Source organism: Erpetoichthys calabaricus, chromosome 6, assembly GCF_900747795.2.
Source record: "Erpetoichthys calabaricus chromosome 6, fErpCal1.3, whole genome shotgun sequence".
Taxonomy (NCBI): Eukaryota; Metazoa; Chordata; class Cladistia; order Polypteriformes; family Polypteridae; genus Erpetoichthys; species Erpetoichthys calabaricus.
In genome coordinates this window covers 135,125,166-135,153,031 of record NC_041399.2, presented here as the reverse complement: position 1 = coordinate 135,153,031, position 27,866 = coordinate 135,125,166, and the positions used below count along the sequence as shown (strand labels likewise).

The 27,866-nt window shown below is 36.9% G+C and overlaps 1 protein-coding gene across 1 annotated transcript in view; it reads right to left on the bottom strand.

The window, feature by feature from the left end:
- prpf4bb (pre-mRNA processing factor 4Bb) overlaps window positions 1-27,866 on the bottom strand; it is a 153,720-nt gene that overhangs the window by 34,323 nt on the left and 91,531 nt on the right. Inside the window, 8 exon segments of the mRNA XM_051929037.1 lie at window positions 5,242-5,379; window positions 6,100-6,247; window positions 6,329-6,419; window positions 6,546-6,620; window positions 8,907-8,908; window positions 9,332-9,539; window positions 17,266-17,347; window positions 18,190-18,351. Of these exon segments, the coding sequence (XP_051784997.1) occupies window positions 5,242-5,379; window positions 6,100-6,247; window positions 6,329-6,419; window positions 6,546-6,620; window positions 8,907-8,908; window positions 9,332-9,539; window positions 17,266-17,347; window positions 18,190-18,351 (906 nt within the window).

Here is a 27,866-nt window from a genome sequence, read left to right as displayed (position 1 = left end):
TTAAGAAGAGGGAGGAACATAGGGTTACGTACAAGAGTGGAGGAAGATGCACACTTGTAGATTACATCCTATGCAGAAGAGCTGATCTGAAAGAGACTGAAGACTGCAAAGTGGTGGCAGGGGAAAGTGTAGTTAAGCAGCATAGGATGGTGGTCTGTAGGATGACGTTGGAGATCAAGAAGAGGAAGAGAGTGAGGGCAGAGCCAAGGATCAAATGATGGAAGTTGAAAAAGGAAGACTGCAAGGTTGAGTTTAGGGAGGAGGTGAGACAGGCCCTGGGTGGCAGTGAAAAGTTACCAGACAGCTAGGAAACTAAAGCAGATGTAGTAAGGGTGACAGCAAGAAGGGTGCTTGGCGTGACATCTGGAAAGAGGAAGGAGGAAAAGGAAACCTGGTGGTGGAATGAGGAAATACAGAAGAGTATATAGAGGAAGAGGATGGCAAAGAAGAAGTGGGATAGTCAGAGAGATGCAGAAAGTAGACAAGAGTACAAGGATATAAGGCACAAGGTGAAGAGAGAGGTGGCGAAGGCTAAAGAAAAGGCATATGATGAGTTGTATGAGAGGTTGGACACTAAGGAGGGAGAAAAGGACCTATACCGATTGGCTAGACAGAGGGACCGAGGTGGGAAAGATGTGCAGCAGGTTAGGGTGATAAAGAATAAAGATGGAAATGCACTCACAAGCGAGGAGAGTGTGTTGAGCAGATGGAAAGAGTACTTTGACAAGCTGAAGAAAACGAGAGAGAAAAGAGGTTGGATAATGTAGAGATAGTGAATCAGGAAGTGCAACAGATTAGCAAGGAGGAAGTAAAGACAGCTATGAAGAGGATGAAAAATGGAAAGGCTGTTGGTCCAGATGACATACCTATGGAACCATGGAGGTGTTTAGGAGAGATGGCAGTGGAGTTTTTAAAACAGATTGTTTAATGGAATCTTGGAAAGTGAGATGATGCCTGAGGACTGGAGAAGAAGTGTACTGGTGCCGAGATTTAAGAATAAGAGGGATGTGCAAGACTGCAGTAACTACAGGGGAATAAAATTGATGAGCCACAGCATGAAGTTATGGGAAAAAGTAGTGGAAGCTAGGTTAAGAAGTGAGGTGATGATTAGTGAGCAGCAGTGTGGTTTCATGCCTAGAAAGAGCACCACAGATGCAATGTTTGCTCTGAGGATTTTGGAGAAGTTTAGAGAAAGCAAGAAGGAGTTGCATTGTGTCTTTGTGGACAAGGAGAAAGCATATGACATGGTGTATCGAGAGGAGCTGAGGTATTGTATGAGGAAGTCGGGAGTGGCAGAGAAGTATGTAAGAGTTGTACAGGATATGTACGAGGGAAGTGTGACAGTGGTGAGCTCTGCGGTAGGAGTGACGGATGCATTCAAGTTGGAGGTGGGATTACATCAGGGATCGGTTCTGAGCCCTTTCTTATTTGCAATGGTGATGGACAGGTTGACAGATGAGATTAGACAGGAGCCCCCGTGGACTATGATGTTTGCTGATGACATGGTGATCTATAGCGATAGTAGGGAGCAGGTGGAGGAGACCCTGGAGAGGTGGAGATATGCTCTAGAGAGGAGAGGAATGAAGGTCAGTAGGAACAAGACAGAATACATGTGTGTAAATGAGCGGGAGGTCAGTGGAATGGTGAGGATGCAGGGAGTAGAGTTGGCTAAGGTGGATGAGTTTAAATACTTGGGATCAATAGAATAGAGCAGGGGTAGGCAACGTCGGTCCTGGAGTGCCACAGTATGTGCAGGTTTTTGTTCCAACCCAGTTCCTTAACGAGAACTCAATTATTGCTGATGAAGCACATATTGCTTAAGTGACATTTTAATGCTTCATTTTAGTGGTCTCGCTTGTTAAGGTTCTCCAACCTTAATTGCTTATTTCAATCTTAAACTGCTGCATTCAGTGTTTTAATTGCTTCATTATTGATGATTAGAATGTTTTAGTACTGGATAAGCTGCTTGTATAGGTAAATTTAAACTTATATATCAATGCACTATCAATAAAGTAAAATGTGTTGCATTAGCTAGCTTTAGGTCATCTGAGAAATATGAAAAGGCTGTGCTGGTTTTGTTCAAATAGTTAGAAAACTGCCTGTGCTTGTTAGCTCAAGGCCACTTGCTTTTACCTTCTAGCAGTTTAGCCTTTGCCTGCCTGCTTGGACAGTGGCATGAGGTGATGACTAGCCAAGAATAGTGTGTTCTATTAGAAAACAGCTGGTTAAAACTTTTGCACTGATGGATGATTGTGCAACAAGCAACTATTCATTTAAGCATCCCAGTATGTTATGTGTGCGCCCTCCAGATTCCAATTTAAATGGTGGGAATCAATCGATAAATAAGTCTCAGGCACGCACCTGCACAGGGTAAGGAGTAATGTTGGCAAGTTTCAGTCAGATGATGGGCATTAGGTAATGGTGGGACTGGACATTAGGTAATGGTAGGAAGAACCAGAAGGAGGAAAGGTATTTTGCATAGACTATAAAAAATTTAATACAAACCAACATACTTCCTAGATTAAGCACTTGCTCCAAGGTCAAGTCTCTGTTATATTTCTGTGCAATAAAGATTGCGGAATATGATTAAAACTTTATCCCATTTGTCTTTGCTCAATGGTCATTTCTACCACAGAATCAAAACAATCCTTAGCAAATTTAACATCAAGTTGTTCCTAAAATGTTTAACTGATGTGTGCATTGTGTGTGACAGTATATTATATTATACTGTATACCAATATCTACAGTGCAACCGGAAAGTATTCACAGCGCATCACTTTTTCCACATTTTGTTATGTTAAAGCCTTATTTCAAAATGGATTAAATTCATTTTTTTCCTCAGAATTCTACACACAACACCCCATAATGACAACGTGAAAAAAGTTTACTTGAGATTTTTGCAAATTTATTAAAAATAAAAAAATTGAGAAAGCGCATGTACATAAGTATTCACAGCCTTTGCCATGAAGCTCAAAATTGAGCTCAGGTGCATCCTGTTTCCCCTGATCATCCTTGAGATGTTTCTGCAGTTTAATTGGAGTCCACCTGTGGTAAATTCAGTTCATTGGACATGATTTGGAAAGGCACACACCTGTCTATATAAGGTCCCACAGTTGACAGTTCATGTCAGAGCACAAACCAAGCATGAAGTCAAAGGAATTGTCTGTAGACCTCAGAGACAGGATTGTTTCGAGGCACAAATTTGGGGAAAGTTACAGAAAAATTTCTGCTGCTTTGAAGGTCCCAATGAGCACAGTGGCCTCCATCATCCGTAAGTGGAAGAAGTTCAAAACAACCAGGACTCTTCCTAGAGCTGGCCAGCCATCTAAACTGAGCGATCGGGGGAGAAGGGCCTTAGTCAGGGAGGTGACTAAGAACCTGATGGTCACTCTGTCAGAGCTCATCTGTAGAGAGAGGAGAACCTTCCAGAAGGACAACCATCTCTGCAGCAATCCACCAATCAGTCCTGTATGGTAGAGTGGCCAGACGGAAGCCACTCCTTAGTAAAAGGCACATGGCAGCCCACCTGGAGTTTGCCAAAAGGCACCTGAAGGACTCTCAGACCATGAGAAAGAAAATTCTCTTGTCTGATGAGACAAAGATTGAACTCTTTTGTGTGAATGTCAGGCGTCACGTTTGGAGGAAACCAGGCACCGCTCATACCCAGGCCAATACCATCCCTACAGTGAAGCATGGTGGTGGCAGCATCATGCTGTGGGGATGTTTTCCAGCGGCAGGGACTGGGAGACTAGTCAGGATAAAGGGAAAGATGACTGCAGCAATGTACAGAGACATCTTGGATGAAAACCTGCTCCAGAGCACTCTTGACCTCAGACTGGGGCGACGGTTCACCTTTCAGCAGGACAACGACCCTAAGCATACAGCCAAGATATCAAAGGAGTGGCTTCAGGACAACTCTGTGAATGTCCTTGAGTGGTCCAGCCAGAGCACAGACTTGAATCCGATTGAACATCGCTGGAGAGATCATAAAATGGCTGTGCACCGACGCTTCCCATCCAACCTGATGGAGCTTGAGAGGTGCTGCAAAGAGGAATGGGCTAAACTGGCCAAGGATAGGTGTGCCAAGCTTGTGGCATCATATTCAAAAAGACTTGAGGCTGTAATTGCTGCCAAAGGTCCATTGACAAAGTATTGAGAAAAGGCTGTGAATACTTATGTACATGTGATTTCTCAGTTTTTTTATTTTTAATAAATTTGCAAAAACCTCAAGTAAACGTTTTTCATGTTGTCATTATTTGGTGTTATGTGTAGAATCCTGAGGAAAAAAATGAATTTAATCCATTTTGGAACAAGGCTGTAACATAAGAAAATGTGGAAAAAGTAATGCACTGTGAATACTTTCCGGATGCACTGTATCCATCTATATGTGTGTGTGTGTGTGAATATATATATATATATATATACACATATATACACACATACATACATATACACACACACATTATATATATATATATATATATATATATATATATATATATATATATATACACACACATACATATACATATATACACACACACTGTATATGTACATATACAGTGTGTATATCTATTATATATCTAATATATATATATATATATATATATATATATATATATATATATATATATATATATCTATATATATATCTATATATATATATATATATATATATATATATATATATATACACACACACACACACACACATACATACACACTGTATATGTACTATACATATATACATGCATAGTATATATTATACATTTATTATAAATATATACACTTTGCATGAAATGTTCCACTCATTAGAAAGATGCAATAGATACCATGTATCTGCAACATCTTCGTTTCTGGGGGCATTTAATGTTTAAATAAGAAGTTGGCACACAAACTCCCTAATTACATTCAATGATTTTGACAAAATAAAAAACAGATCAAGACTATTATTTTATGCTTTAATTTATTGAAAACAGAAAACTCATGACACTGAGTTTCATTTATAATGTAAGATAGCACATGTTTGTACAATGTGCATTATGGGACGTGATCTCACATTCAATAAACATTCAGGGTGTAACTACTGCCATCCAAAAATATACTTGATGTGAACTGAAATCCCCAAAATGAAAGGAGGAGCTAAACATAAAATATTTCCTCTGCAATAAACATAATAACCAGCTCTGTTTAAAAAATGTCTCCTTAATCTTATTCAAAGTAAAAGAATATCTTAATTACCTGAGTGGCTCAAACACCAAGCAAAGATGCTGCTTGTGGTAGAAGTGCCTATAGAGTCGTAAACAGTGAAACTTGTCATCAGGATCAGCATCATTAAGTTTTTTTAGAAATTCTAGCTCTTTCAGTCCAGTCTTCTGCCTGAAAGGATTCAAAAAAGGTTTCATATTTATTAGTAACTCATGATGATGATACTAACTTCTGGACAGTAGTTAAAAGAAACTACAGTAGATTAGTCTTATTTGTTAAAGTAAATCTGATGTAACCCTTAACAACTAACACCATTTCTCATCTCACAAGTATTTGCGAGGTAAACTTTATGCACCAGTATTAAAATGGCCATTTATATGCACACTGTGAGGTTTTAATATAAAATATATTGAAATAATTTTAAATTGTACATGTTTTTACTGTAATTTAATACCATATTACTGAATAGTATGACAGTCTAGGACTACCTGAAAATAAACCTGATCCACTTCTCCGGTGCTTACTTGTCACCAGTCACACTTATATGTGCAAATCCTGCAATGGATGAATCACATTTCAGTTCAGTTGTTGAATGTTCTTTGCAGACAAGGTCATTGCAAGAAGAACATCTCATCATTGTCATACATATATATGCAAGTACCCACGAGGTGTATCAAATGAACCATATGGAACTTGCGGCTTGTGATGTACGTAAACAGTTACAGATCTCACAAGTGGAGTTATGTACAAAGAATGATTTTTGTCTGATCACAACAGCAGACTCCCGTGACCCTGTAGTTAGGATATAGCGGGTTGGACAATGACTGACTGACTGACAACAGATTTAGTGTTACATTAGGAAGGGGGATATGAATAATTTTATGTACTTACATTAGTTCATTGTTCCTGATAATCTTGACTGCCACCTCCTGATTAGCTCTAGCCATATCTCTGGCTCTGACCACATTACTGAAAACTCCTTGACCAGTATAGCCGTACACACTATATCGTTTGTCTAAAACTTCCCCAATATTTACACCTGCAATAATAAAAAAAAGCTAATGTGTTACTGGTATATATTCAGATATATTTGTATATATCTATTTAAATTTTAACTTACGATAATATCCTTCTGCATCAGTCCAATTGTCCCGGAGGTTAGGGTTTTCCTTAAAATCTTTCCCAATACCAGCAGCACGAAGTCTGGCACTCTACAAAACAGGGAACAAAGAATTCAGACAAACAAATCTGTAAAGGACAAACTTGGAAAATGTACAATAAAGAGTCTTGACTATCAATTAAATAAATGTAACAAAAATTACAGTATCTATACTTACATCAAAATATGCAGCAAACATGTCATCTGATTCAGTAAACATATCTGGGGCTAGTGGTTTTTTTTATATTGATGCCTATACAGCAAGGAGGAAAAGAAAAGTGTACTTTATTTCTCACCTGAAAAACGTATGCCAGGAAGTTGCATTTACTATACTATAGGTATTCAAGATCTTTCCCTGAAGGGGTAATATGCCTTCAGGCCTTCACTGCTTTAAATACTACAACCAAACCAACTCTGAAGAAAAAAATACCACAATAAACAGAAGCGACTAATAAAAATGTACAAACTAAAAATTACTAGAAGTGGCATTGATGCAAACTGCTTCTAAATTAAAAACATGGTTAAAATATCTCAGATTATGGAGAAATGTTTTAATTAGCAAAACTGTATCACCAGATTTAACAGTGGTATTCTAAAGTGGGCCACTTAAAACCATAATTACAGTATCTTGAAAGATGACTTGTTGTGAAGTATAGTACTACTGATCATAATCCCTTAATTCCAGCAATGTGTTTCTTCTTTCCATCACCAGTACTAAGATTGTTTCACTTTCAAAGGCCCAATCCTTACATAGAGCCTGCCAAATCAGATATGACAACTACCGACCAATATGGGAGACTGTTCAATTAGCCAACATCTGGAAGCTTATGGGCCAAATAATGTAACATTTCTGTAGACACTGCCAGAACAGACAAGGCCTAAATCAACAAACAGCTTGAGGTGGCTACAAATTTTATGTCTACAAAGACAGACCTGCTGCCTTTCTGCTAACTGGGATGGGCATATTTTGGACTTGTATGAAAGCTGAAGAGGCTTTGATTGGTATCTGGAAACAAAATCCAGTTATCACAAGGTACTCTTTTCCCTTAAAAGCAAACATTCAGTTTTACTGATTCCTATAACCATGCGATTATTATGTGCATTTATTTAATTCTTAACTACCACTAAAGGGCAAAGCCTTGTATCAGTATGTAGAGTACAGTGTCTGAAATCTACAACGCAAAAGATAGCTAAACCACATAATGGCTTGTCAGATTTCAAGCAGGGTTATTGCAGATACAAAGCTTATTTTCATTACACCATGTATCATAAACAGGATACACATTCCTATAATACTATGCTTTCAAATGCACATTATTAAGGGAATGCCTTTGCTGTTTATGATGTATGCCTATTTTCTAGAAGCAGCTATTAATAATATTTTTGCAAAAAATGCATGCATTTTGAGTACACAACTAGATAACAGACAAGTAGATGATACGGCACAATGTGAAAATTTTGTTCTTTCTTTGGATGTTTTTTCACATTTGCTTTTGTGCAGCGCTGGTCACTATTGGTTTCTATTATATCAAACTTTTTCTCTCTTTCTGCATGTCAAACTTTTTCTCTCTTTCTGCATGAAAACATATTAAAGATTTTTCTCGGCCATCAGTACAAACTACATGGGGTAAGTAACATATGAAAACAATAATTTTTACGCAGAGTATTCCTTTAACACTAGCTAAGTATCTATCTATCTATCTATCTATCTATCTATCTATCTATCTATCTATCTATCTATCTATCTATCTATCTATCTATCTATCTATCTATCTATCTATCTATCTGTCTATCTGTCTATCTATCTATCTATTTTAAAATTAGTGGTGACCCTGAATCGTCATTATTAACAAATATTAAGAATAAAATATTTAAAGACCATCACAACACATCCTTTAGTACATTCAGTAATTTAATTTGTAAAGCACTTAAAAGCTGAAGATGTCTCAGTTTACAATGTGCTCCTATGTATAAAGTTACCTGCTTTCAATGTTTCTGCATATTAAGCACTACTGCATTGTTGCTACTAGTTCATTAAGCAGCAGTACATGACTCAAAAGAACACTGTATTTACAGATGCAACATCAGCAAAAAAATAAATATTGTAATAAAAACATGCAGGATGTATATTTCTGTGCATCCTTTGTTGGTATTATTTTACTGTTACTATTCTGTTGAGATACGCAAATAAAAATTTAATTCTACTATGTGCACATTACAATAAATTTGAATTTGAAGTGCAGATATACCTAAACCAAAAAACTCAAGATCAAACAGTGCTTTTTACTAATGGGCAAGCAATGTAGTCTGATGCCCTAACTTGGCTATTTTAGCATGTAAGCTCCTGTCAGCACTCTACTAGTGTGGTCAGTGAAGGGCTTTATAGTGCAGCTTCAAGAGTTACAAATAAGACAAAAAACAAAATGAAATATGTGACAGCTAAAAGGTTATTATTATTCAAGAACTTGCACCTAATATATAATAAAGTTTAGTTAAGCTAGATATTTATTTCAGTTGCCAAGAAATATAATTAGACAACAGCTTATTTTTATTTTTCTCTTTAATGGAAAATCCAGGAAGTTCAGAATTTGTATGTGTTTTTTGGCTAAATATTAAAAGAATTAAATATCAATAAAATACATGTTTATTCTTTCTTAAACAAAAGCCATACATTTACTATGACTTTTTAAATAAAATTGAAATATATAGTTTTGCTGGAATAACTGCATCACTTTTTTCTTCTTTTCTTGCTAGTAAAAGTACTTGTAATGTACAACAGCATGTTAATGACAATTATTTCCAAAACATGAAAGTACTGTTTGACTTCTTTACAAAAAAATAAAAAAACAAAAAAGTAGTTATTTTACAAACAGAGTTGTGCAAATTACCAAAAGCTTAATAACCAAGGGAGTCAGATTTAAAACACCTATAAATATTTTGGTAAGAATGTACATGTTTACTTACCATCCTTATCAACTTGAATAAGGTTTTGCTTAGCTTTCACATTTGCTTCAAAGGTATCTACATTCTCTCGTTCATACTCTTTCACATCAGCAGCTACTCTTTCCAAAATATCATCAGGAGATGGTGAACGACTGCGAGAACTGCTCTGTGGGCTGCTAGGCTCAGAGGGTACAGACACATTGCTGTCTTCATTGACTGATTTATATTTCTGCAAATAAAGAACAGGCACTCGATTATATATCAACTTTAACTAATACAATTTGTCTAACATTATTATTTATTGTAAGTCACACCAGCAAGAAGAAAAATATATTTTCTTCAGTATTTGCTCAGTTTCTAGAGAAGGACTTGTATTTTAAAAGCACATTAAATGTTTACATTGAGAAAATAATTAATTCAAAGGACAGTTAACTTCTCATATGGTACATTTTGCTACAATGCTAAATCTAGTGAGCAGTATATTAGTATTCTAATAAAGAGAATAAATAACAAAAACTGTATTATTAAAAAAAAAAAGCAGGAAACTTGAAAACACACCCTTCACACAAATTTATAACGGTTTACCATAAATGCTGATACTAGTTATTAATCAATTATTTGTGAGTTTAAAAATGTCAAGAAGATGTGAGAAAATCAGCCACTTCCTTAATTACTAATTACTGCTATTAATGCAGCAGACATCTTTTGCCTTGATTTCAATTTATTTTTGTCTTCAGACAAATCGTGTATACTTGTTAAAGTTATTTGTTTACCTTGTGTTTTAAGATTTACTTCCTGAACTAAATAATGAACTACATAAAAAGGAAACTAGTTCTTTAAATATGATTTAAGGTAGGAATGGGTGACAGGACTAAAAATCCATATTTTCATCTGGGCACCATGCAGGGAGCAGCCTTTTAAACATTACAAACCTTTCAAGTGCACCAAAATAGATGGGTAACACTTTATTTGTCCCAAGAGGAAATTGACCTTTAATAGAGCCTTAAGAAATGTAGCAGGTCAAAACTGACCTGAAGCACATGGCAGTGATAGGGACTGGTCATCGATATGAATGAGGAACGGTATAAAAGGGAGCATATAACAAACTAAATTTTAATGCGAGACACTGAAATATTGGCTGCAGGAATTTACCCATGTTATACAGGTGCATCTCAATAAATCAGAAAATCATTGAAAAAGTTAATTTATTTCAGTAATTAAATTCAAAAAGTGAAACTCATATTATATAGATTCATTACTCACAGTTATACATTTCAAGCATTTATTTTTCATTTTGCTGATTATGGCCTACAGGTAATGAAAACTCAAAATTCAGTATCTTAGAAAATTAGATTACAAAAGACCAATAAAAAAAAATGATTTTTAACACAGAAATGTTGGCCTAATGAAAAGTATGTCCATGAACGCACTCAATACTTGGCTGGGGCTCCTTCTGCATGAATTACTGCATCAATGCGGCATGGCATGGAAGCGATCAGCCTATGGCACTGCTGAGGTGTTATAGAAGCGCAGAATGCTTTGATAGCAGCCTTCAGTTCGTCTGCATTGTTGGGTGTGGTGTCTCTCATCTTCCTCTTGACAATACCCCATAGATTCTCTATGGGGTTTAGGTCAGGCGAATTTGCTGGCCAATTAAGCACAGTGATACCATGGTCATTAAACCAGGTATTGGTACTTTTGTTTTGTCTACTACTCTACGCTTGCTTTACAGGAGAAGCATTAAGCAGACATTAAGTAGAGAAAAAACCTTTTGACTGAGAGACATCTGGAGTATTTTCTAGAATGATTTGAAACCAAACAAATCACAAATTACTACTAAAACCATGCACTAGTTAGATTACCTGCATGACACACTGGCCTGGACTTAAGAATACATACCAGAAAATCTTTGGACAGAGTATCATGATTGACTTGCTAGCCATATCATCTTATAGGAGTCTATCTTATGTACATTAAAGTGTTGCTGAGCTATTAACTGCTTATCACATTTTGACAGATTAGCTGTAGCAACCAAATGACTGGCTATACAGATCCAAGGACCTAAAGAGGTAATGGGAATATCTGGGAAATACCTGGAGGATGGTTCTGTCTGGAAGGAATTCCACTTTTCTGCAGAGAATATAGCCACTTCCATATCCTAGATGAAGCCCTGCAACATGGGGTCTATATGAACGCTATAAAGCCTTACTTAAGTATCTATAAAAGTCTCTAGCTTTAAGGTAGTTGGTGACTGTCTTAAGACCATTAGGTGAAAACAATGATAAAGGAAGCCATAATAAAGAAAGTGTTTTTTTTTTCTTCATCCAGGAGCAATGTTGTACAGTATTTGTATCAAATGACTGTTTACTGCAGAAGCATGCTAAGGCCACTGAAAACAGCGTTCAGGCGTATAAAAGAGGTTCTGGAAAATAATTTGAAGAGACAGAAAATATTATAACAATACACATGGCCAGGTTAACCTCTATGTCGGATAGTGCTATCAAACTATACAAATATTAGGGTTTGAACACTAATATTAAAATACATAAATATTCAAATATATTTCAGCATAGGTTAAACAGTTTTAAAATGTTACTTCATGTATGTTTGTATGTCTATCAATTGACAGATAAAGACAGAAGTTAATTTGTCCCCAGGGGAAATTTGGGTTTTTATGGAAGTTCTTTAAATAAATGCATAAATAGAGAGATAAGAAAATAAATAAATATACACACACTGTGGTTTGAACAAACACTAGAATGACTATAAAGCAAGAAAACTAAAAAGAAAGAAAAGTTCTTTCTTGGATGTGACTAACAGTGAGGCATTATGCAGACATATTGCTGTTGGTATAAAGGAGCCTGAATAGTGTTTCTTGACTCAGTGTGTCAGAGAGAGGATTTGCAGCATTGTTTAATATGGTACCAAACACCCACCACCACTAAAACTCCCAAGTACTTGTAGGAGTGCACCACCTGTACATCCACTCCTTGAACAGAGACCGGACATAAAGGCTCTTAGGTGTGGCGAAAGTCCATTACCAGCTCCTTGGTCTTGCTGATGTTAAGATGCAGACAATTCTCTTTGCACCATGAAATAAACTTCTCCACCTGACTTCGATACTCTGTCTCAACCTCTTTATTAATACACCCCATAAGTGCTGAATCATCTGAGAATTTCTGCAAATGACGTGAACTGGTGTTATATTTGTAGTCATTGGTATACATAGTGAATAGAAAAGGAGACAGTACTGTTACAGTGTTGCTCACATCCATATCAGAAACATAATTCTTGAGTCTCATAAACATGCCTTTGCATGCTTCACTATTATTATTTCTTGTTACTCACAAGCAGCTTGTGGAAGGTACTGTGCAAAATAATCCAATTTGCTAAGTTGGTACAGCAGGGCACCAGTGGTCAAAGAAAACCAAACAGGTTCAAAGTAACCCTTCTCTCTTTGCAGACTCAGCAAAAATTTAACACATGCAACCACCGTACTTGTTTTTCATTATGCCACTGTTTCAAGAATTACGTGTCAAGACAACAACTGCCAAAAAACAGATGTTGGCTAAAGTAGCTAAATATACTTTCCTGACACTGAAAATGCTCTTTAAAATTTTAGTATGGTTAGGCCGCAAAATGCTAAAGGGATTATATAAGCTGATACACTGAAGAGCTATTTCTCAGGACTGGGGAAGAGATCAACATTACATTTTACAAGCTAATCACTGTTTAAACCCGTTAAAATCTATAAATCATCTGGGTAAGGCATCTATAAGCATTTTGTGGTAAGAAAAGTCAATGATGGGTAGGGAGCAAACAAAATTTTAAATCATACTAAATAAATGGAGAGAAAAACACCTTTTGTGCTTCAAAAGGTACTGCTTGCAGCTGATTTTCTATTTTACACTCAAAGGGATACAGGAATACAGACTCCATGCAAAAGATCACCCCTGAATTCAGAAGACGTAATTCAGGATGAATAGTGGTTACTCATTGCCCTTGCATGAGGCTTACCAGTTTTATGTGCCTTAGTTTAAGGATCTAGAAAGATTTAGGGCTCATACCTTCTGAGCGTGGTGCGGGATTCTGCAACACTCTAAGTTTCAGAAAGCCTGCTCGTATACCACTTGATATTTGTATTTGCAGGGAATTGCTAGTTTATTGTCCATGTTAAGGAATCCCTATTGTATCTCAGAATCAGAGAATCAGAATATCTTTATTGTCATTGTAACAAATACAATGAAATTAAGTGTAGTCCCTGCGGTGTCAAAATATACATAAAATCTAATTAAAAAAAGGATAAGAAGAAATAAGGTCGAACACAAACATTCAACATAACGAAATACTACATTTTTACAATAAACTGATGTTTAGTCAAATTATTTCTTATGTAATAGCAACACATTGTAGGCATTTTTAGAAGAATGAATGCATCTAAAATAAAAATAAATCAGTAAGAACCAGCTAACATGTAAAGCAATTAAAATCTGCAACAGGTGGTGCCAATGGGCCAACTATAAAACTCTATGGTTGTTAAAAAAAAAAAAAAAAAAAAGAGCATAAATGTACAATTTATACTTGATAAAATTGCCTGTAACAATGTATATACAGACAAAAGATTTAGAAGCTAAATGTTACGCAGACCAAGTTTCACCTTCACCTTCATTTCTTAGAATTGGCTCAGATAGCATGACATTAATAGAACTATCAGATGCCTTCAGGGTCTTCTGAAGCTGACCAGGGCCTCACTGACTAATTTTTAATTATTTTTAGATCATTAGTTATATGAAATTTTTTACATCAAAAGAATCTGCTACTGTACAAATTACTGCTTTTAAGATTTAAAAGTGGTACAACTGTTAAGTCTACAATAACATTTTTCTACTGCAATCATCAATTCCTTAAACCAAACCATATCATGTACAGTGCATCCGGAAAGTATTCACAGCGCATCACTTTTTCCACATTTTGTTATGTTACAGCCTTATTCCAAAATGGATTAAATTCATTTTTTTCCTCAGAATTCTGCACACAACACCCCATAATGACAACGTGAAAAAAGTTTACTTGAGATTTTTGCAAATTTATTAAAAATAAAAAAATTGAGAAAGCACATGTACACAAGTATTCACAGTCTTTGCCATGAAGCTCAAAATTGAGCTCAGTTGCATCCTGTTTCCCCTGATCATCCTTGAGATGTTTCTGCAGCTTAATTGGAGTCCACCTGTGGTAAATTCAGTTGATTGGACATGATTTGTAAAGACACACACCTGTCTATATAAGGTCCCACAGTTCATGTCAGAGCACAAACTAAGCATGAAGTCAAAGGAATTGTCTGTAGACCTCAGAGACAGGATTGTTTCGAGGCACAAATCTGAAAAATTTCTGCTGCTTTGAAGGTCCCAATGAGCACAGTGGCCTCCATCATCCGTAAGTGGAAGAAGTTCGAAACCACCAGGACTCTTCCTAGAGCTGGCCGGCCATCTAAACTGAGCGATCAGGGTAGAAGGGCCTTAGTCAGGGAGGTGACAGAGAACCTGATGGTCACTCTGTCAGAGCTCCAGAGGTCTCTGTGGAGAGAGGAGAACCTTCCAGAAGGACAACCATCTCTGCAGCAATCCACCAATCAGGCCTGTATGGTAGAGTGGCCAGACAGAAGCTACTCCTTAGTAAAAGGCACATGGCAGCCCGCCTGGAGTTTGCCAAAAGGCACCTGAGGGACTCTCAAACCATGAGAAAGAAAATTCTCTGGTCTGATGAGACAAAGATTGAACTCTTTGGTGTGAATGCCAGGCGTCATGTTTGGAGGAAACCAGGCACTGCTCATCACCAGGCCAATACCATCCCTACAGTGAAGCATGGTGGTGGCAGCATCATGCTGTGGGGATGTTTTTCAGCGGCAGGGGCTGGGAGACTAGTCAGGATAAAGGGAAAGATGACTGCAGCAATGTACAGAGACATCCTGGATGAAAACCTGCTCCAGAGCGCTCTTGACCTCAGACTGGGGTGACGGTTCATCTTTCAGCAGGACAACGACCCTAAGCACACAGCCAAGATATCAAAGGGGTGGCTTCAGGACAACTCTGAATGTCCTTGAATGGCCCAGCCAGAGCCCAGACTTGAATCCGATTGAACATCTCTGGAGAGATGTTAAAATGGCTGTGCACAGACGCTTCCCATCCAACCTGATGGAGCTTGAGAGGTGCTGCAAAGAGGAATGGGCGAAACTGGCCAAGGATAGGTGTGCCAAGTTTGTGGCATCATATTCAAAAAGACTTGAGGCTGTAATTGCTGCCAAAGGTGCATAGACAAAGAATTGAGCAAAGGCTGTGAATACTTATGTACATGTGATTTCTCAGTTTTTTTATTTTTAATAAATTTGCAAAAACCTCAAGTAAACTTTTTTCATGTTGTCATTATGGGGTGTTGTATGTAGAATTCTGAGGAAAAAAATGTATTTAATCCATTTTGGAATAAGGCTGTAACATAACAAAATGTGGAAAAAGTGATACGCTGTGAATACTTTCCGGATGCACTGTATATCTTTATCCTCCTTGCTTTAGAAAAGTCAATAGCTTCTTTATAATAAACAAGGCATTCCAATATTTCAAGTTACACTGTACATATATGATTAAGAAATATTTGTGTGTATACCTTAAAAACAACAAAAGATACATCTGGACTAAAGGAAATATACCAATTCAGACAAATTGCTGTAACTGAGCTTAAAGTGGAAACGGTTACACCTTGGCCAAATTCAAATCTTTTTTTTTTTTTTTTTTTTAAACAAATAAAATTACGTATTTACCTGAAATAATTACTTTCATCCAATCTAAATAAAGTTTAGGTTTAAACATAATACAACTGTATGTCCATTTATGACATTTTTAAAGGGGGCTGCAACCCTTTTCAACACGATGATGAGTAAAGCAGGAGAAAACCCAGACAGAGATAATAGAAGCGAATACTCAATCATTCTCTCATTTATGTTTAAAGGACCAATTAAGAACCATTTTAATACTAAGAGAATGGTGCATGGGAACCTAAATCAAGGTTGATTCTAAAAAGCATACTTAATGATGATCATGAACAATTCTTTCAGTTTAACAAACAACCACATGATTAAGGTGCAATTAAAACAAAAAAAAGCATGAGTGGGCGGTAAAGCTGTATTGTGGTATAATTAAAAACTGACTGTTTCTGTAGATACCGGCACTTGTATAAACTCTTCAGATTGAAACATTTTTTAACTAATATTAATGTGCTACTGATATACTGTTCACATAGGCAAGTATTTTATCAATTAAACTGACATTGCCACCACAGTCAGACAAACACATCACAAGACACTGCTTCTTCCTGACCTTCCTAGTTGCATCGACTCACCAATAAGGTTGAACAGTACAGCACTCCAGGTGATTCTTAAAAACAGTCAGCTCACTTTTTACACAAAGTTCACAAATAAAAACATCTTTAAGACACTAATGAAATGACAATATCACACTTCCCACTTCATTTTTTAGACTCGTGTTTCATGTTTAAACATATTTGAATGTTTTCCACTAATGCTTAGTGTACTGGTAATTTTTTTTTTTAAATGAATTCCATACTGGAAGAATAATTGCATCTAGCACGGTATAATGGACCAAATAATATAATATCCACTCCAAAAACAAACTGCTTTTCTACACACAAGGAAGCATCATCATATAGAAAAAATGGACTGAATCATACACACTCTGTTGTTGAAGCACAGAACATGATGATGTTTAGAATCTGGGTGACACATTAAGACAACTTCGCCATTAGTTGATTAATCAAGCCAGATGGTAACCTCTCACTTGTAAAACTTGAATAGAGAAATAAACCTATGTGGTATTTACAGAAATGCACAGTAACTCTTATGCTGTTTTGTTTCTCACACATCAAAATGAAAAATAAAATCAACATACTTCCACAATTGCTTGTCTCTGTAACCGCCTTTGTTCAATAAGAGCTTCTTCATCTTCCTCGTCTACATCATAGTCTTCCAATCTTATAAAAAAAAAAAAAAAAAACCATTTTTAAACAGTGAATAAATGTAATTAGTGTAGTAATGTGTTCTAGTGTGATCTGTTAAAACAACAGTTGCATAAATAACTGACAATGTATTTAAAGCAACTCCTGTGGGGGAAAAAAAAAAGTTTTAGAGTGTTAATACATTGAAAAGTTAATAATTTCATATGTACCGTGTATTTTCTTAGACTTCGAACAGATAACCAAAAAAAGTTGATGGAATTAAATCAATGTTTTGTACGTACTGCATGATAAAATATTTTACACAGCTTTCTCTAAGGAGCAAGGAGTTTCAGTTTATGGTATTACAAATTACTGATGTTAGAAATTAATATTTGATGAGAGGAGGAGGGTGTGGAGGCAAAAGTAGTTTGAATAGTTGAATAGTTGAGACTAGTGTTAGGCTGATAGGAGAACACAAGAAGAAATTTGTTGTAATTTCCAAAAATATTAAAAACCAAAGGAAACAACTGACAGGAATCAAATAAAGAGTTAACTCTCAAGAAATTCATTCATTCTTTAATACCACATCAAAATGTTAATCCAATTAAGTATTGCAGAGAACCAAAGCCACTACTGGCAGCGCTGTATGTAAGGAAAGAACTCACCCAGGACAGAGTGCCAGTCCTGCATGGCCCACTTATGTACACACCGAAAAAGGGCCAATTTAGAACAATCTATTAACTTAATACACACACATCTCTAGGATGTGGGGGGAAAAAAAAGAAAAATTATTTCATTGTTTCTTTAATAATTCTTTTACAGGTAAGCAGGCAATAACTATACATACAGGTAAACACATTTAAAGCAAAGTGCCTTACACTTCATCAGAAGATGACTCCTGATCAACTTTCATGCCTTCAGAAAGGCTCCCCTTAAATTTATCTTCTTTGTCTCTGCTGCGTCTTCTGCGACGATCTCTGGACCTTGACCTTCGCCTCTGTCGAGATCTGCTTCTTCTAATTCTGTCTCTGTCAACAGATCTGAAAGAAGCAGATTTTAAAGCAACTACATCAGACTCAGGGATGAGATTCTGAAGAATAATACAAAGATCAAAGACTAAATTCCATCCTACATCACGAAGATTCTGCTTTCTCCAATTTTTTTGTCAGGAATGTGCAGTCACCAGTGTGCACATTATGTCTACTTAAAGGAGAACACTATACCTCTCATTCAGAGCGTTTTGGAAACATACTGTTTCACATTAAGCACATGGAGGGTAAATTATCAAACGAAAACAAATTAGACTTATTTCATCACTTTCACAGGGATATACTACTCAATATATTCATATTTCAAATAGACTCATTATTAATGAACAGTCATATATAAACAAACACAGACACACAATCTGGTTCAGATTCTCAAAAACTAACACAATCTTTTTTTAATATTTGTTAATTCTACAATAAACTAGAGCAGGCAATATCTGCTTGCTTAGTTCATTTTCTTACTTATTACGTTGAATAGCTACATCCTTTTCAAAATATTTACAAAAATACTTGATATTTCTGAGATGAAATATAATTTCTCTTTATAAAATATTTACCTTAAACTGATTTAATCAATAAAACATAAATTAATATTCTATCCAACACTAAGACTCCATTTAAACAAAATCAGCAGTGATTTCTAAAAGATACTATATTTTTCAGTTTAAGGGAATATCCTGCCCAAAAACAATGTTTTTTATATGCAGCTTTCCCAGTTTAGTTTGTCGTGATGGCCGAGAAAAATTTTTAATCATGTATTTTCATGCAAGTATCAGACAGAACAGGTCTCTAAGGTGACCAAAACCTAACAGCAGCAAACGATATCAAAAACATCCATGAAAAAATCTCATGTTACTGTTGTCATATCAACATGTTAATTTGTCCAGTCATACATTTACTATGTCCCAAACCCATGTACTTTTTCTAGGACTGCTGTTTGGTTAAAATATTTAATTCTGATTAATTGCATGATTACAATTTTTAATCAAAATTAACTGCATATTAATCGTAATTTACCCTATTTCCTTCAAACGTTAAGATTTTTTTATGAAGCAGAACTCAGTGATTAAATTAAAACAGTTTTAATAATAAATTGCTTATGCATATTAAATTATTTCAGTTTTGCGTAACAGAGACTACACCCAACGACCACCAAACACTCCATATCAAGGGTGGCTGTTATAATAATTTGTGAAAACCAATACATATAGTTTGAACTGCTACGTTACAAGACAACATACCAAAAGCACTAACAATTTTACAAACTGTTAAACATTTAAAAACAGAAACATAAAACCAGAGTTTGGTGTTTGTACACAATCAGCAATGTTATAGCTCATGTTGTGCTTAACTGTGGGATATACATGAGTCAACAGCACAGCTGTTTCCTGGAGAGGAGGAGTCATTAATTAGATTGCAAAAGTGTATAGATTAGGCTTTTAAATTGCAAAAGACAAAGCGAAAAAAAAATTTCTAAACACAAGGAAGTGTTGGATAGTTTTTTCTGCCTCCTTGATTAGCTCCATGCACTTCATCCACTTTTCTTGCAATGACTTTAACCCCTTTGAAAAAAAATCTTCTGCCTGACCTTCAAACCCAGGACATCACAGCTGCCTTGACATCTTCATCACTTGAAAACCTTTTCTTCAAAACTCAGAACAGGAAATAATTTGAGGGAGCCACGTCATGACTGTACGGTGGATGGTTCAGCTGCTAGAACCCACATTCTCGGATGGCAGCCTGTGATTGACATGACTTGTGAACCAGCACATTGTCGTGAAGAAGCAGCACACCTGCTGTGAGTTTTCCTTGTCTTTTCTCCATGACTGACTCCCACAAATGATCATTATATTGGCGTAACTCTCCCTGGTTATGCTTGTCTTTTGTGAAATGAACTCCAGGAGCAAGAGCCCTTCAATATCCCAGAAGACAGTTGCCATGATTTTGCCTGCAGATTTTTCTGTCTTGAACTTTTTTTGGAGTGGAGTATAACTTGTGCTTCCAACTGCACTGACTCCATTTTGGACACAAGATCTCTGTAATAGACCCAAGTCTCCTCTCTAGTCACCAAACGAAAAAAAATTCATTTGGTCTTCACAGAGTCTCTCCAAGTTCTCTTGACAGCACTGGAACCACAGATCAGCATTCTTGGAACCCATCTTGCACTGACCTTTGACATGCCCAACATTTCATTAATTATTTTCCAAACTGTAACTGCCGAGATGCCCATTTCCTCAGCTATTCGGGAAACCTTAATTCGTCTGTCTGAAAAAATTAAATCCTCAGCAACTTCCTTGCACACTTCTGTGGAAGTTGCTTTCTCAGGCCGTCCAGTGTGAGGGTCATCTTCAATGGACTCTCTACCCTGCTTAAACTGCTTGCTCCAAAATTTTACTTTATAGGATGATGGGGCAGACACCAAAAACTGCAGTGATGTGTTCATTGATCTCATTTAGCTTTTTCCCTGCTTTGTGAGAAATTTTATCACTGAACATTGGTCTAAATCTAGCATTTTCTTACTTAATTGCACAAGGAGTCTCCTGACATCCTGTCTCTAACAATGCTAGACTCACACTAAGCCACAACTATGCATGAGTAACCTTGAGACATGTCACAACATGCTTGCTACTTTATTTCATACTCAGGTAAATAAATTATTGAGCAACCCTCGTATGTGTCAGACGGGGTTATTTGTTTGGATGTTTTAAATTCCACATTGTCCTAGAATGTACAATTTATGAATCTGTATCACATCTGCAAAATCTGGTATTATCTGACCGAGTATGCAGAACAACTTCTGGTCAAGGTGTTGGTCTGGTCACATCTAGATTACTGCAACTCACTAAAGCAGAGTTCTCACATATGCCATGAAGCCACTGCAAATGGTCCAAAATGCAGTGGCCCATCTTGTATTCAACCAGTTAAGATGACAGCATGTCACTACTCTTTTCAGAGATGGAGTTGACCCAGTAACATTCTTTCTCCCACTCAGACCTATACCTTGTCAGTCTCTTATGTTTCATAGTTGGACTTGTGTTACAAGACAACACTGCACATAGCATCTTGTCCTGGAAATTCCACTACCCATCTAAAAACATCACCATGAACTCCCACTTTTTAATTTGATGCCCAACCTCTCATATGACACCTTATCAAATGCTTTCTGAAAGTCAAGATAAATAATATCATATGCTCTACTTTGATCGTATCCTTGTGTTGCCTCCTCATAGAATTCCAGCATGTTAGTAAAACACGATCTTCCTCTTCTGAACCCATGCTGACTGTTCAGAATAACTCCTATCCTTGCCAGGTGTTGCTCAATCTTACCCTTAATTCCTTCCATTAATTTTCCTGTTAGTTTAGATCCAAATGTGTTGATTTTACATGCAAACGTGCTCAGCATGTTAGCCTTGTATCTTCTTGATAATCATAACCGTTTTAGAAGAATTATAGTTTGTAAATGACATTTTCTTTTGCTTTATGGCATATGTATACTGGATATTGTGTACATGTTTTACTAGTTTAAAAAAGTGCATATAAGGGGAAGTAACTTATTTTAGTATTTTGTAGTCATTTAAAAATAAGCCTACAGAATTTCATTTTATTAATAAAAAAACAGGTAACGTATGGTCTGCAGTTTAACTGTAAAAATACCACTTTAATATAGAACATAAGGCTTCTAAACAATTTGTAATACAGGAGCCTAATGTAACAAAGACAACTGAAAAGGATAAAATTATACTAAAGGATAAAGAAAGAAATCATTATCAGAATCTGCCAAATCTAATAAAATGAAATTGATGATTGGCCCTAAAAAATGATCAGAGCATTCCTACTAAATACTGTTGTAAAACATCAAAAGTGAAGTAAAAAATGACAACGAAAACACTTATTTTCTTTATCAACATTAACATAAAAGTACATACTATGAGTGTTGGTTTATGTTCTATTTATTTTTTCTAGTTCAGCTTCTACCTTTAGTTAAATATTTAATTACTAGACAAAGAGCCCGTTTCGACAACGTAAGATGAAACGGCACGAGTTTGTGTCAGCAGTGTATGAAGAACAAATGATAAGTAACAAAGAAGTTGTTTTGCAATGATTGTAGTCCGCTTTACTCATTACTGTGCAGGCTTGTACTGTTAGTTGATGAATTTTCCATGCCTATAGTATAATATTGAACTAGCAAAATACCCGCGCTTCGCAGCGGAGAAGTACTGTGTTAAAGAGAATATTGAATGATGAATGTTCCAGTACAATATGGAATAGTAATAAGTATAAGCACCACAAACCTGATATAGGTGTATTGAATGAATGCGTAATTAGGCCTCGAGCTGTAGTCAAAATCGCCTTTCAGGCCTCTAGAGCTTTAATCGAAGTCGCCTTCCTCTTTGAATTTTTGCGGCCGTAAATCCACCGCCTGCCGCGATGCTGGGGTTGGATGTCGGTCTCGTAAGGTTTTTCGGGCAGCTGCGCAGAAGGCGACTGCGCATTCGGCTTCGGACATGCGCAGAAGGCGACTGCGCATTCGGTTTCGGACAGATGTGAGTGAGTGAGTGAGGAGGCAGGAGAATTATGTATTAAGATTATACCTTTAATTCACAGTAATCTATTGATTTTATTCACTTTAGTCTACATTCACTTTACCAACTACTTACAACTGAGTTGTTACTTGCTTCTAAATATACAGAAATATTTAAGCAATTAATGATCAGACTCCACACCAAATGTCTTACTTAAATATTCTTTGTTGTTAAGTGTTTAGTTAATTGATGCTGCAGAATTTACTTTAAATGTGTGAATTAATAGTTGACAACTTGTGTGTAAACAAAATTCTTTTCAACCCACTTAACGTTATAGGGAGTCAGAATGTATCCAGGAAGCACAAAGCCGGAAAACAGGAAGTGACAGTTGTTCATTGCTGGACTAACATATATACACCCAATATCACTCATAATAAGAAATTCAGGATTTTCTATCGACAAGCATTTCTTTAAGGCAAGGAAGGAAACACAAAGTTGTTTCATTCTAAAAAGAGGAAACAAAAGACACTGGCAGTCCAAACAGTTGAACCATCATTCTACAAAATCTTGAAGAGAGGATTAGCTCATTACAATTTTACACTGTTGTGGTGGGAACAAAAGAACACTTTAGAAACTTTTTCAAGGACTGCACAAATCTTTGCAATTTTTTTAAACACAAGTTCATTACTCATATACAGTGCATCCGGAAAGTATTCACAGCACATCACTTTTCCACATTTTGTTATGTTACAGCCTTATTCCAAAATTTTTCGGTGCATTCGCATATAATGCCTGAAACACCTATTGCAATAGCCATACCTATCAGTCTACATTAAACAACTCAGCACACCCGTGGACCAATTTTATTGAAATGTGGCACACTTATTCTTCAAGGGAATTGGTTGAGACAATTGAATTTCCGTTGAAGTACAGTGCAACCGGAAAGTATTCACAGCGCATCACTTTTTCCACATTTTGTTATGCTACAGCCTTATTCCAAAATGGATTAAATTCATTTTTTTCCTCAGAATTCTACACACAACACCCCATCATGACAACGTGAAAAAAGATTACTCGAGATTTTTGCAAATTTATTAAAAATAAAAAAATTGAGAAAGCACATGTACATAAGTATTCACAGCCTTTGCCATGAAGCTCAAAATTGAGCTCAGGTGCATCCTGTTTCCCCTGATCATACTTGAGATGTTTCTGTAGCTTAATTGTCCACCTGTGGTAAATTCAGTTGATTGGACATGATTTGGAAAGGCACACACGTGTCTATATAAAGGTCCCACAGTTGACAGCTCATGTCAGAGCACAAACCAAGCATGAAGTCAAAGGAATGGTCTGTAGACCTCAGAGACAGGATTGTCTCAAGGCACAAATCTGGTTTAGGTTACAGAAAATTTTCTGCTGCTTTGAAGGTCCCAATGAGCACAGTGGCCTCCATCATCCGTAAGTGGAAGAAGTTCGAAAACACCAGGACTCTTCCTAGAGCTGGCTGGACATCTAAACTGAGCAATCGGGGGAGAAGGGCCTTAGTCAGGGAAGTGAACATGAACCCGATGGTCACTCTGTCAGAGCTCCAGAGGCCCTCTGTGGAGAGAAGAGAACCTTCCAGAAGGACAACCATCTCTGCAGCAATCCACCAATCAGGCCTGTATGGTAGAGTGGCCAGACGGAAGCCACTCCTTAGTAAAAGGCACATGGCAGCCCGCATGGAGTTTGCCAAAAGGCACCTGAAGGACTCTCAGACCATGAGAAAGAAAATTCTCTGGTCTGATGAGACAAAGATTGAACTCTGGTGTGAATGCCAGGCGTCATGTTTGGAGGAAACCAGGCACCGCTCATCACCAGGCCAATACCATCCCTACAGTGAAGCATGGTGGTGGCATCATCATGCTGTGGGGATGTTTTTCAGCGACAGGGACTGGGAGACTAGTCAGGATAAAGGGAAAGATGACTGCAGCAATGTACAGAGACATCCTGGATGAAAACCTGCTCCAGAGCGCTCTTGACCTCAGACTGGGGTGACGGTTCATCTTTCAGCAGGACAACGACCCTAAGCACACAGCCAAGATATCAAAGGAGTGGCTTCAGGACAACTCGTGAATGTCCTTGAGTGGCCCAGCCAGAGCCCAAATTTGAATCCGATTGAACATCTCTGGAGAGATCTTAAAATGGCTGTGCACCGATGCTTCCCATCCAACCTGATGGAGCTTGGGAGATGCTGCAAAGAGGAATGGGCGAAACTGGCCAAGGTTAGGTGTGCCAAGCTTGTGGCATCATAATCAAAAAGACTTTTGAGGCTGTAATTGCTGCCAAAGGTGCATCGACAAAGTATTGAGAAAAGGCTGTGAATACTTATGTACATGTGATTTCTCAGTTTTTTTATTTTTAATAAATTTGCAAAAACCTCAAGTAAACTTTTTTCACGTTGTCATTATGGGGTGTTGTATGTAGAATTCTGAGGAAAAAAATGAATTTAATCAATTTTGGAATAAGGCTGTAACATAACAAAATGTGGAAAAAGTGATGCGCTATGAATACTTTCCGGATGCACTGTATATTCACAGGGGCTTTTTAGGTATTCATATCCTTTAAATGCAAACAGTTCAAAGATGTTGCTAAATTACAAATCGTAAAATATCATTTTCCAGTTTGCATTTTTTTTGCTAACCCACTTGCCTATAAAGAAAAATAATAACAACAACATTTTTCATATGTCAGCAGATTTTTTTAAAGTCAAAAACTAAAATATTCTGTTTGCACACGAATTTGACCTTAAATACAGTGGTGAAAAGCAACAAATAACACTTATTAATGTACTTGAGTAAATTTTGAAGGGAAGTGTACATTTTAAAGCATGTTTAAATGTAAATACTTTCATTCTTTAAAAGTAAATTTGTTTAGAAATGTAAATCTGGAGATGTCAGTGGAAAATTAAAAAAAAACATAATTTTGGAGGTTGTAAAGGCTATGTTTTAAGTAAATGGCAAAAAAGTCTGCATAGTAAGTGGATGCACTCTCAGCACAGCATGGCATACTGTTCCAAGTTCATCGGCTATGGTAACCCGGACCCGCCTTTCATCTGTAGTCCACATGACCCTCATCATCAAATTCTTCCATGAGAACCCTGTGAGGACTGATTGGGGTCATTTATGTTAGGTAGAATGCCTAGAGGGGGCTGAAGTTGAGTTTTTTTTTTTTCGTTTGTTTTTTCTGTCCTCCATGGGCATCGGACCTTACTTTTATTCTAAGTTAATTAGTGTTCCCTAATTTTAACTCTTATTTATTTTGTCTTTTTTCTCATCATGTAAAGCACTTTGAGCTACATTATTTGTATGAAAATGTGCTATATAAATAAATGTTGTTGTTGTAGTGACTTACATTTCTGCTGCAAGTGTGGCACAATTAAAGATGCAGCAGAAAGCATCCAGTGTAGTTGCAGCAAAGACACTATTTATAATAATACTAAATAATAATAATAAAGTACTACAGATCACTGATCATATTTAGAAGAGCTGTCTCAAGAACATAAGACTAAACAACTTCATTATCTAGTGTCAATTGCATCCCAAAAGCTCTGAAATTACCTGCAAATAAGAACCATTCCTCAAAAATAAAAATAAAAAATCCTTGTAAGAAAGCTGATTTTTAATCTTTCACAATTGATTAAAAAACAGTTAACTGCACTGAAAAATACCACAGTAAATTTCTGATTATTGTTATGAATGAAGCAGTGCCCAGTTATCCAAAAGGATAAGCTAGTATAACAGGCGGTATCATTTTTAAAAAGATGTCCCCCTTCAGTGCATAATGTAAGGTGCATTTAGCACACATCATTTACCATTTCTTAAACATGTACACTGTGCATTTATAAGTTCAAAATATTTAGCGGTAATTTTTGATATAAGAATAATGGTGCTTGCAAAATGTTTGGTTTCAAACAGTTTGACACTGAGAATCATATGACGAGTACATAGTGCCTGATGTTTTACTGACAACACACTCATGCTGCATACATCTAAGTGCACATTTCAACTGAACAACTGACAAAAGATTAGTTTTACTTACTGCCAGCCTGATAACTCTGGCAAAATCTGAATCCACGTTTCTTTATTTTTTCCCCTTTTTAACACTTGTGTAATTTACGGGTGTGCAGCAGGTCCATAAGAATTTTACTGTAGATTGTTAATTGATGGTTCTACTTTGCTATTCAGAGATCCATATTACTAACCAAGAATGGTAAACCGGAAGGCACGGACCCAGGTACACGGCGATGGATGCAGGAGACATAGTGCGCAGGCGCCTACAGCGTGCGTCTCATAAACCGCAAGTGAAGTGTGATCCACCACGAACGAAGGAGTCTTGGCTCAAACACGAAAGAGCTCAACTAACGAAGGAGTCACGGCTCAAAAACGAAATAGCTCAACTAACGCCACACAGAAAAGAGGATTCTGCACTGCACCCCAGAGTCAAACGGAAGACACTACGGAGTCCGCAAAGGTCCACAAAGATAGTACGGAAGGCACGAGAAAGTACGAAAGGCGCAGGCACCTACAACGTGCTTCTGAACTAAATGTCCACACTACACAGCATGGTCCGGGTAATAAGAATAAACGAACTCTCCGTATTAAATGTTCGGCATCCTCACACGTCCAAACCATATAGCATATGTGAATCACATTATAGTGATGCATTATTAACAGTACAACCACCCGCCTGGTTAAAATCAATGAACGCAGGCGCCTACAGCGCACGTCTGAAATGCCGCAAGCAAAGCAGGCACGGCTCCAAAAAGAAAGAGCTCGACTGACGGGGCTACAAAAACGAGCCCGCCTGGATAAAAAAAATGAAGGCAGGCGCCTACAACGCGCTTCTCAAACAACGCAACCAAAGGAGTCACGGCTCCAAAACGAAACATCTCAGCTAACGGACATACAGAAGCGAGCCCGCCTGAATACAATTAATGAATGCAGG